General features: G+C 51.8%; 1 protein-coding gene across 14 annotated transcripts in view; it reads right to left on the reverse strand.

Moving 5' to 3' along the window:
- DLGAP2 (DLG associated protein 2) overlaps positions 1 to 12271 on the reverse strand; it is an 844777-nt gene that overhangs the window by 63475 nt on the left and 769031 nt on the right. For all 14 annotated transcript variants that reach the window (XM_078069920.1, XM_078069913.1, XM_078069921.1 and 11 more), the window contains one exon: positions 9915 to 10134. In XM_078069920.1, coding sequence (XP_077926046.1) covers positions 9915 to 10134 — 220 coding nt within the window. The remainder of the gene's footprint in view (positions 1 to 9914; positions 10135 to 12271) is intronic.

Raw genomic sequence — 12271 nt, forward strand, 5'->3', positions numbered from 1 at the left:
TAGAAAGTACAGCATCTTCATGGCTACGTTAGGGTGAAATAAAGCCCGTCCAATGACATATTTTAAAGAGGAATGCTTTACACCTATGAATAATAGATGTTTCCTACATCCTGCATGAGGTTTTCCTTACCACGTGTTACTGCCACTTGTCTGTCACGTGGAAGTGTCAGCAGAGATACGAATCCCACAGTCCACGTCCCTAAACCCCAAACCAGCTCACTGTGATTGAGTGTGTGTGGGTGTGTGTAGCATTTTTGGTGTCTGAACAGTAGTTGAAAGATTAAGCTCTGAGCCATCAACCTCGTTCAACCCTTTCCTCCAAATTCAGGACCATGAACAGCCAAACTCACTCCGTGTAGCCGAATCCTGCTCCTGAAGATATATAATAAATAGCTGGCACTCACTGAAAGTCTGAGTTTCGAGTAGCTCTGGTGTCTTCGTGAAGGCAGAAGGAAGGTAGTGGTGGAATTTTTTCTTCACTTACAGAAACATTTTTGAGATATGTGTGTTCCACTTTGGCCGTCTTGAATTTTAGAGAAAGGCAGTTTCCTTACCTGTAGAGAATGAGAATTCAACTGTGAAGGGCTGCAGGCAATGATTCTGCCGTCAGCGGGCCACGGAGCGCCTCTTCTCGGAAGTGTGCACAGAGGCTGTCCGAGGCCCGGGTCAGGGCGCGGCCGCCGGCACCCGGGGAGACCGCCCCACCAGGTCCACAGTGCAGGTACGTCTTTGGGGTATTACTTGCACGTCTTTTTCCTGCGGTCCTTCCCATCACAAGCCGGCTCCGGGGTTCCTCTTCTTGGAGGTTTTGTTGGGGGGAAGCCAACTCCAGGGTAACCTTGGCTGGACCTTTGTGACAGCCTGAACTCGACAGAGAGAGTGCCCGGGGGTCTGGGTGGGGAGGGACGAGAGCGGAGCCTGCAGAGGACGGGGGTCTGTGGGCCTCTGGGAGCTGCAGTCCTGGCGAGGCCCCCATAAGGCCAGGAGACTTGGGGGGCCCTGCAGAAGGGACGTGGAGATCCTGGGCAGCTGGTGCCAGGTTTCCGGGGGACTTGCTGCCCCGTGGGGGTGCTGGTGTCACCAAGCCCTGGGCTCACCCAAAATGACTCCTGGTGTATCAGGCAGGAGGGTGAGGTGCTCAAAACTGGGGTGGAATTGATTTAAGAAAGTAAATTACTGTATTCTGTCTCGCAGGTCCGTGTTGTAGACGGTGGGCTCAGGTGTCCCGTGGAACGTCTGAAGAAGGCAGTGGGTGCTCGTGACCTGGGGCTGCCCACAGAGACAAATTGAAAAGAAGAAAAGCCCAACTGGATAGTAGCCAAACGCAGGGGGAGTTTAAATATTGAATTTAAAATGTAAGTCAGTGCAAACTGTTCAAGTAAATGGATCTAAATATTTTATAGACTGTAGATTCTCAAGTCAATTATTCATGCATCCAGCAAATATTTATGGGGTCCTGTACCCGGTCGGGGTAGATGAGGTGATCGGGGAACCTAATTCATCTGGAGTGTACCCCCGAGCACCTTGAGCATGGTCGTGACCTTCGGTCAGTCCTATGAAGTATATTAACTCAAGATAAATGATGTCCTATCACTGCGGGTTTGTGACTGTTTTGGGTGGGACGTCCCAGCCTGTCAGCCCCGGTCATGGGGTGTGTGGTTTCCAGCTGGTTTCATTGGAGCTGGTGGGTTCAGACCGGTCAGGTAGCTGGAGATGCCTCTGTGACCAGTGCCCCACGAAGGACGGCCACCATGATCACGCAAGCCCTGGGCTTCCCGATACCACATCCTTGCTGCCACACGGCTGGTGATCTGAGACCCGGGGACGACGCACGTGCTGTGGGACCAGCAGTGTCGGGCTGGGGGGAACCCACCCTGAGACCCCTTGGGAGACATACTGTTACCTGCTGTTGAGTGTGTCCAGCCGTGAGTAAAGCTAGTCCAGGAGCACAACCCGTGTGCGTCCTACAAGTCCTCCAGCCATGGGACATGCAAGTGATTCACGTGTGACGAACTCAAGCCCCTTCTAAGTGTGGACGCTGCTCTGGATGTTCCTGATCGCATGTCTGACCCTCCTAACAGGGGCCTGTTCTCAGGGCTCTCACACTTCGGTAGAGGAAGACAACACACAGTAAAAAGTAAAACAACTTCTGATACCAATTATCTATGAGAAAACCCAATGGAATCAATACAGAACACTGCACATATCTGACCTCGTTGCTAGAGGCAGAGAAATCTCACTATGAGGCCTGCTGGCGGGGAGCGTGTGTTCCCAACCCTTTCCATGCACTATGACCCCTCAGCGGTTTGGTGGAGCCTACAGCCTCCTCCTCAAAATAATGTTTTAACCACAAAAAATAAAATGCAGATGATTAAAGAACTGACATTGAACTACGGTTATCAGAATGTGAAACGTCTTGGTGACACAGATGTGAGTATTAACGCGGCGAACAATGAGATCCGACAGCAGGACTAACAACCACTGTTATTTCCAAGCCTGATGCACTTAAGGGATGTTTTGGAATAGTGTCAAGAACTGAGCGGCCGCCGCTCTCGAGTTCAATACTCGATGAGGTCGCAGACGCCACCGTCGTGAATGCGCCCTGCTGCCTGCATCCGTAACCGAAGGAATTCTTAGTCAGAAGTTAGTCAGAATACTCACCGTGTGACCCACTGGCATTCAGGCAGCCCCGACTCTTGCCTATATTAGGGACCCCTGGACTCCAGGTGGGGACCAGCTCCAGAGCAGGTGACCTCTGCCGAGAGAGTGTCTGCTCTCCTCAGGACAGCTTCCTGCAGGGCGTGAGCCGCGGACACTCCTGGGAGAGCGTGGACGCCTTGGCCCAGAGCCACACGCTCCAACCCTGCAGACCTCCGTGGCCCTGACGGCTCACGCTGGGATGAGCCCCAGCCCGCGGGCCCTGTGACTGCTGAGTCTCGGGTCCCCCGCAGCTACCGCTCACCGCGGCGCCGCCTCTGAAGTCTGACCTCTCCCTCCCCTCTCTGTGGGCTTTTCCGGCGCTCACCGTGTCTCTGCTGTACTAAAAGAGTTCCCAGACGTTCGTCTGCCTTCCGGCTCCTTTCACTCCGACAGGCCTGGTGGACCTGTCCCCCTCCCACGGCATGTGGTCCTGGCGGCCGGGACCCGCTCTCAGGCCCTGGTGGATTTCCCTTTCTGAGGTCCACAGCCTGGGGGAGGGTGTGGGCTCTGGGAGGTAAGAAGTTTGCTGCCTGGGGCTGAGGCTCGGCCATGTCTCCTCGCAGGGAAGTTACCAGGCAGCAAAATGCTGATTTCCCAATTTGAAGAGTCAGGCAGGACGAATTCTCTCCTACCCATGGGAGGGTCAGCTTTCTGTTCTATTCAGCCCCTCGACTGACTGGATGTGGCCCACCCAGATGAGGGAGGGCATTCTGCTTTCTCTGTCCTACTGATTCAAAGGTTCACTCAGCAGGAAGAAACCAAACCCTTGCAGAAACAGCCAGGAGAGTGTTTGACTAAACATCTGGCCCAGTCACGCTGACACATGAAGTCAACCATTCCAGGAGAGATTTTCCAACATTCCTCAGAATGACAATGCTTTCGTCCTCCACCGTACAGCCACTCGCAACACAATAAGAAGGACGTGCGCGGAGCAAGAAGTCTGAGTCTCTTCCACTCGCGTGCCATGCTTCAAAGGGTAATTTTCTTAAAAGTCTAATTCTCCAGAATCTAGGAATTCCTAACTAGAAACCATTTTTGTATAAGTCCAAAATTGTTGTATTAAATCGTCTCAGGTGTTTCTTGGAACCCAGAAGCAAAGAATGAAAATCTGAAGTTACAAAAGTAACAAACGAATTATAATTTTTAAGTGCATTTTAAAGATGGTGTATGTGAAATGATTAAGTCTAGATAACCAATAAACTGAAATGCATACACAGGACTTTATGGTCACATTCCTCTCGTTTCCAATGTGAGTTTGTTTTTTTTTTTAAGATTTTCATTTATTTATTTGAGAGAGAGAGAAAAAGAGAGAGAACAAGTGGGAGGAGGGGCGGAGGGAGAGGGAGAAGCAGGCTCCCCGCGGAGCAGGGAACCCGACGTGGGACTCGATCCCAGGACCCTGGGATCATGACCTGAGCTGAGGGCAGATGCTTCACTGACTGAGCCACCCAGGCGCCTCAGGACTAATGAATCTATGTTGGCACCTAAACTGATCAGAAAAAGAAGGAATCACAAAAGGCTTTTTGGAAGAAATGATTTCTGAGTTGCATCTCAAGGCATAGCCAGGAATCACATACAGAAACCCAGGGAAGGGGCGCCTGGGTGGCTCAGTCGTTAAGCGTCTGCCTTCGGCTCAGGTCATGGTCCCAGGGTCCTGGGATCGAGTCCCACATCGGGCTCCCTGCTCAGCAGGAAGCCTGCTTCTCCCTCTCCCACTCCCCCTGCTTGTGTTCCCTCTCTCGCTGTGTCTCTCTGTCAAATAAATAAATAAAATCTTAAAAAAGAAAAGAAAAGAAACCCGGGGAAGCGGGTTCTGGGCTGGGCAGGGCATATGCAAAAGCAGTGAGAGGGTCTCAGGGGAGTGGGCACCAGTCGGGGCTCTCAGGGCAGCTGGGGGGCCAGCCTGGGTCAGGTCATCCAGGGTTATCATCCCTGCAGGGACGGAGCCTTTGCTCCCTGCTAACAGGAAACCGAGGGAGGCTGCCAGGAGGGCATGTTGGGGCTGGGCTATATTTTTTATTATATTTAACTCCATCCTATGTATTTGGGGGGCTATATTTTTAGCAAGAACATCAGAGGAGTGTGGAGGGTGGGGTGGAGAGAGGATGGGAAGTGCCGTGGGGGGCCCGTCAGAAGGCTGAGCAGAGGTCCAGGGGGCATGCCACCGGCGTGCAGCGGGCGAGCCGTGGAGGGCGTGGCTGGTCGCCGGGGCGTGGGAGGCGGGGTCCACGGTTGGGGTGCCTCTGTGGTACCTCGAGGTCTGCTGGAATGATTCACTGGTTTGTTTACTCACTGGTTATTTAGATCACAGGGGGCTAAGTGACCAGCGACAATCGCTAGCTGTTCCCATGAAGACGGGACAGAATTTCTTGTGTGGATCTCCGACCCAACCGCCGCGCACCTGCGTCCTCTAGAGTCGTGCCCGTATCTCAGGTGGGAGATGGAGGGATGGGGCCAGCTGCAGACAGTCATGAAGTGTGAGAATCCTGGACTGTGAATCTGGCGTCTGTGGTCTCGTCTCTGTCCTACCGGGACTCAGCCCTTTGACAAGTTCAGTGATGGAGCAGACATGGAGCCCACGACTGCGGGTCACTTACTCTGCGGTCCCACCCCACGTAAGTGCATGGGGGCATGTTTCTGAGGGAGGGGCGGGGATCACTCGAACACAGGTGCCTTTGGAGGAGAGAGCATGTGGCAGTCTTGGGGCTCGTCCACGGCCTGCCCCGTAAATGTAGGGCCCCTCCTCCGTGTTCAGGTAACTGCAGTTTTGCTCCCCAGTCCTGAGGGCTGAGGCTGTCTTCGCTTGTTTACCCGGAAGGTCGAGGGCACATGTGGATAAAGTGATAGATGATTCTTTGATTGTCATCCAAGGAAATCAGGCAATTCCTATCACAGAGATGACACCCCACCTTTTCGATGTCCAGCCTGTGTATCTTGACTTCTTCTGAAACTCAAGTTCTTCTGAAACTCAGAGGGGGAGGGAGAAGCAGACTCTCCCATGAGATGTCCACACGCAATGTCCACACGCAAAGCAGAAGCCCCACGTAAGACTCTGCAGAGTCACCGTCTGACCTCCAAAGGCCTTAGTGACCGCCTCAGTCAGCCTGGTAAAGGGGGCGAACGTCCTTGTGGTCGGCGCTTGCCCCTAAACGTCAGATGCCACAGATTTCTGTGGCCACGTGGTCAGAGATGTGCCTTTGGCAGGAAGTCTGATCCTGGGGGAGTGGGGAGGAGAGAGAACCCACGTCACCTCGCCACAGCTGAGGGCTTCTCATGAGACCCCCTGTCTGGCAGCCTCCTTGGGGTTTGGTTTCCCATCAGCTGGAGGAGTTTGGGTTCATGACAAGGATTAGCTTCATGTGCCCAGGCTTCTGTCTGACCGAGAGGACATCGACATCTACTCCGGGCTTGGTGTCCGAGAAGACCTCATCCACCCATCCCTTCCCCCAGGCCCTCAGCCAGTATTTACTACAATATTTGCAGGATTTACTGTCACTACATAACGATCCTCTGACAGTAGACAGAAGAATGCCCACAGCCCCATATGTGCACGTTCTCATCTCTGGGCCCTGTGTCACCTTCCCTGGCGGAAGGCACTTTGCAAGTGTGATTAGGTTCAGGATCCAGACACGGGAGCCAACCCGGGGTTGAGTGGGGGCCCGATGTCATCCTGGAGTCAGAAAAGGGGGCGCAGGGACAGAAGCGGACCGAGTCGTGGCCGGGGGCTGAGGAGGGCAGTCGAACCCTAGAGGCCCAATGCGCTCCTGGAAACTGGAATTAAGATGTACCCCCGAGGGACAAGTTACTATTGAACTATAAACAATCAAATAAAAATAAATTTATGGCTGTAAAAAATAAATCCATGCTTTGCATGGATTTTCCCTTTGTTTTAATGACTTCTAGAATCAGTTGTGACATTTGTTGAAAAAACTTTTGACCCAGAGAAAAATCATTATAATCTAATTTTATAGCATTTTCCTCCACGGTATCAATAACATTCTCTCCCTAGACAGATCGGGTGAAATGCATATTTAGACAAGTAAATCTCTCTGATAAATCATTTCACAGACAAGAAAGAACCCATGTGTGAAATGAAAGAGGTTTTCAAAACCACTTCATTTAAGGAGAGGACACTAATCAATATGCAGTGTTTTTCATAATGAAAGACACAGTGCAGGGCAGACGTCTGTGGCTGGGGGTCGCCTGCCGAGCGTGCGTGCGAGCCCCATGTGAGTTCCCCGGAGAGCTGAGCAGAAGACTGTTCCCGGCCGAATCTCCACATGCCCTTCAGGGTCAAACGCAGCTCACCTCCAGTCCCCCCCAAACAAGCAACACATACTGGCGCCATCAATTTGTCGGTGTTTAAAACAGAATGTCTACCACATATTTTAGCATTCTTAATAGACCTTTCATGCCTCTATTGGATATTTCATTATTACTAGGCGCATATTAAAATTACGTTTGCATTTGTTCAAGGGGTGACAACCTAATTACACCAACTTCTACTTTTCAAGCATGCAAAAAGGAACATATTTAAATAAATCTTAGGCTTCCAAATAATCGCTGTGAATAAATTTGAAAATAGTTTTTTTTGGAATTATTTTCAAGAGATAGTTGTAGAACCATTAAAGAAAATCAATTTGTCAAAATAATCTCTCTTCACACACACCCAACCACGGGGGATAGCGATTGGAAGTTAACGTTGGTATAGGATCTTCTAAATATGTTGTTTTTTTTTTAAGATTTTATTTATTTATTTGACAGAGAGACACAGCGAGAGAGGGAACACAAGCATGGGGAGTGGGAGAGGGAGAAGCAGGCTCCCCGCCGAGCAGGGAGCCCGATGTGGGGCTCGATCCCAGGACCCCGGGATCATGACCTGAGCCGAAGGCAGACGCTTAACAACTGAGCCACCCAGGCGCCCTCTTCTAAATATGTTAATACAGAATGATTGACGTCCCATTCTGACTCACTGACAGGAAGCCCTGAGTCAAATTGGAAGGTCAGTGGGCATTTACATCCTGTGTAGTTGGATAGTTTCTCCCCCCTACATTTGTTTTTCTGTGTTTTTCCAGATAGGGACTTTTCATTTCTTAGGTATTTTTTTCAATCTGATTAAATGGACAATTGTTGCATACCCTCTCAATTCTACGGAGGAGAGAAAGATGATAAATACATGCAATGCTTGCAGTAAAGCAGGAAACGGAAGAATGAGTGAGTCCTCTGCACTCCCCTTTCTTCAAAGTGGTATTTTGTGCTAGAAATCTCCCCTAGCCGTTTTTGTTTCTTCTCTTAACCCAATTCTCAGACCCTTCCCTGACCCTGGCATGCCCCACATGCCCTCAGCCTTGGGGGCAATGTTGACTTTGTAACCAGGCCAAGATCCAGGAGAAACGCTAAATAAAAGCATGTTTTATGATTTATCAGGTGCATACATTTTGGGAACATAACAATGTACTTGGGAAAATGATATGTACATGAATTAAAATTTTAGTCTGAGTTCTGCACTGGTTCTCACATTATCTCTATGAAAACGGTTTTATTTTTATTTTCCCCATAATGACAGCTCTAAACATAATAAAGTCATTTTCTACTAGGTAATTATTATTTCAAAGCATTTCTGAAGACCATGAAAGTGCTTAATTGTCACTTGCTCATAAGAGACGTTCAACAAATATTGGTGAAGATATCAGCAACGATCTCTGAAAGTGTGTTTTTTAAAATGCAACGGTTGTAAAGCTCACTACTTCCCTAAGTTTGTAATTTGGTCATTTTCCACAGAGGGCAGAGCGGGAGAGGTGGTCTCTGACCCTGCCGAGGGGAGTCAGGGACCTGCTGAGATCCGGGACACGTAGGTCAAGGGTCAGAGGCTCAGCCCCGCCACCCACAAAGCCCACCATATTGCACCTCGGTCACAGTCACAGTCCTGCTGATGTCCACGGAGCACATCCGTGGCGCCGCCCCCTGCATTGCCACCGAGCTGTGCTGTGGGAACACAGCACCCCATGGTCCAGTCCACTTCTTCCGAACACCCCAAGGCTTCACGGTCAAGTCGTGTCACCAACCCCCCACGTGGGTGCCACAGAGCCTCACAAAAAGATCGCCGAGGACCCACACGCCCTCCGAAAACTAATCCCTAGGCTTACCGGATAAATCATTCACAGCTACTGCTTCTTCTGAACACCGAGAGCCAGGAAGTGAACAAGCCTGTGATCTTGGAGGGCTGGAGTCATGGAACGAGGCCTGAACACAGTTCATCCTCTCCCGTCTCCAGGCTCTCCCACCACACGCCCTCTTCCCAAAGTGCCCGACAGCAGGCTTCCTGCTGCTGATGGGGCGGAGAGACCCCCTTCCTGCGCTCCCCACCCCACCCCCACTCCGGTCCCATGCTTGTTCGCCCGACAACATCCTCGCTCTTTTCTCGGACGGGTCCCTTCCTTGCTCCGATGTGCCGGCAGCTTCCCCATCTGCCAGGAGTCAGAGGACCTTGCTCCTCAACGCGGCTGCTCTCTGAGTTTCTCTGCTTGGCCTTTGTACAGAGACCGAGAGCGTTTATGGCTTGTTGTGTTTTATGGCTTCTCCGGGCCATGCATATTCATTGTGTTACATAAACAACAACAGAGTACTGAGCCTTCCCACACCGATATTTGGTTTAGGTGGTAAATTTTCAAAGGGGTGGATATGGTTTTCCATAAGAATGCAAGCAAACTGTGACACTGAATCTGCAGAGCCCAAGGATGATTAGTGAATCTACAAGAACGATGGATTTGCTCTGAGCAATGAATCATGGTTACAGATCTGTCGGCAGGCAGCAGATGCTCATACTGGACGCAGCGAGGAGCGAGCCCGGGAGTCAGGGCACGACGCTCAGGTTTGACCGAGATCTAGTGAACTTCGGTATTTAAAGCACAATCACCGTCCAAATGTCCGTGCTTAAACTTGTTTCCTATAGAAAACTTTACAGAAGTTATACTTGATTCTTTTCAAGAATCTTGACACTAAGAGATCGCATCCTAAGAAAAAGAAAGGTTAGCTATAAAAGAAATGTTTGTTTCAAAACCCCACTGCAAATATGACAATGTGCCAAGTGCAGGGTACCAAATGTTTGGAGAGTGTATTTCACCTGCGGTGAAGGAGCGTGCGCTCCTCTGGGAGGAGGACCCCGCGCTCGCCTGTGGGTTCCTTGCTAGGAAGGTCAGAAAGGGCGCCTTTACCTGCTGTGGATCGGATGGTTGAGGTGGTGTTGGAGGGCGTCATGACCGGAATACATTCATCATCCTGGGAGTAGCCGGCTTGGATGGCTCGAAGGTAACTGTGGCTCCTCGTTCGGAAGCATCCGGGGAGGTCCAGGGCGTCCATGGCCTGGGATTCGACTTCGCTAAAGACGGACTCACACACCGACTCGAACTGCCCGTTCATCTCCGCCTCGCTCATCTGGAACAACAACGCACAGTCGGTGGTGAGACCCGGCCAGGGCGACCGTGGCCATGTCCCCAAAGAACAAGCGAGAACAAAATTCAGCCCCACCCTCACTCATGGTCTGTCTTTCCAGCGGCGTTCATGTGAGATCGGCCTTGGGGATCCGTTAGCCTTAGGGAAGGTCTTCCCGGGTTATTTTTTCCAAACACTAAGAAAAATCGTCAACTCCAAGATGCTCCTGAAATTCTGTGGAGCCCACAGAAAGCCTGACAGGGTGGGGGCCGTGACCACAAGGTTTAGCAGATGCCGTGTGTGGACGAGCTCAGCATTCAGACACCAGTCCGGGTGTTCCCGGCGCCTCTGTTACCTTTCCAGGCTGCTTACAGCGGCCGGCTCGAGATGTGGAGGCCACACACACGAACACATGTTCTGTCTGCTTCTGTGTGTCGTCATGGAAACCCACCACACATCTGGCCGGCGGGGTTTCTGTCTATGCCGACAGGCTGCACCCCGTACATCCCAGGTCTAGTGCCGTCCCGCCTGGGACAGGAGCAGACTCGCCTCCTTTGATCATTTAGCAGGGAAAGGAACTATTTGCAAGCCTGCAATTTAATTTCCAGGTATAGAGTCACCCTGGGAACCTGAAAGTTCCAAATGCATTAAAATAAATCTCAAGGCTTCGGGCAGGAGCGGGATCATGTGCACACATGGGCGTGACCGTCGGGTTGGCTGGAGGGCCTTTGTGTGGGGTCAGTGACACTGGCCAGGGACACACTTTACCTGAGGCTTCCAGGGGGTGATACTCATGCATTTCCCATGAGCCGAATCTAGAGGTTTTAAAAGGGAATCCAGGGAAGTGAAATGCAGTACTAAAGCCACATTGGAGAGAATGGGGTGGGAGGAGAGACGAGAATTTTAGGAATGAGAAGTTGAAACTGCTCAGCTGCTCACCGGCCTGAGGACCGGAGGCTCACGGGGTCGTGGGCAGGGGTCACGTGTTAGGCTGCATGCGATGTTGATGAAGGAGCCCTCCCCTGCTACTCCCACAGGTCGGGTGTGCCCCTTGGTGAGCCCTGTGTGGGTTAACAGGTGCGATATCTGGGACACTTGCTGGTGAAGCTGGTGGGCAAGGGCCGAGGCTCACGCGAGGCTGTGAGGTGAGCACGGGCTCCGCACGGAGGAAGGAGGCGCAGGGCGGAGGGAGCAGCTCCTGTGGTCTCCTCCGTTCCTCTAGATTGTCCCCGGTCCCAGCCCTCCTGCCCCGGGCTTTGGGAGGAGCCCAGGCAGACCCTAAGAAAACTGTCCCACTTGCCGGGTGGCTTCTCCCGCGGAGCCCACCCCACCGCAGTGGAGCCCGGCAGCATCTCGTCCCCGTCACATTCCTGCACCGGCCGCATCCACATCCAAATGTGTCACCCGCAGCTCCCTGCACACCCCGGGTGACGCTGACCGACAGATACAAACAAGTGTGGTTTGAAACACCAGATTTGCCGCTTCCCTCTGACCGTTCACAGATAAAAGCAGGTGAAAGAATCCGATCTCCCCTCTGACAGGAAAACAAACATGATTTTTCCTTAAGTCTCTAATTGCAGTCCTGAATGCGGCCTTCTCTGGCATCACCCGGAGTTCCGGACACGCTAGAATAATGGCTCCTTACACCCGGCGGTTCTGAGCACACCGACGCCGGCCTCTGGTGGTAGAGACGCTGGAGGACCGTGCCCAGGGCCACAAAGACCCTCAGCGTAAGGGGGAGAATCTCTGGGTAGTGCCGACAAAAAGGACCAGAGGGAAATTACGGATGAGAGGGTCCGTCTGAATGGCTCACGGGTTCCTGAAGTTGGAGAGGACGGACAACCCACGGCACTCCCACCAGGACAGCCCCAGCTCCCCGGAGAGGGGAGCACATCACAAGCACGAATGCTGGTCTGAAACACTGCATTTTCGATGACAAACTTCTTTCGCTCCAAGTATTCCCTCATGCGGAATTCTATCAAAAAGCCTTGGATCATTTCATGTCATTTATGTCAAAGATCCATGTTAGACAGCCTGAAAAGGCCAAAATGTGAGCGATGTGGATCGCATCCGGTTGCAGGATTTAGTGAAAATCCTTGCTCAAACCCACCATGGGCGCAGGAACTCGCTCCTTGAAGGA

The sequence above is a fragment of the Halichoerus grypus genome, chromosome 3 (assembly GCF_964656455.1).
Source record: "Halichoerus grypus chromosome 3, mHalGry1.hap1.1, whole genome shotgun sequence".
NCBI lineage: Eukaryota > Metazoa > Chordata > Mammalia > Carnivora > Phocidae > Halichoerus > Halichoerus grypus.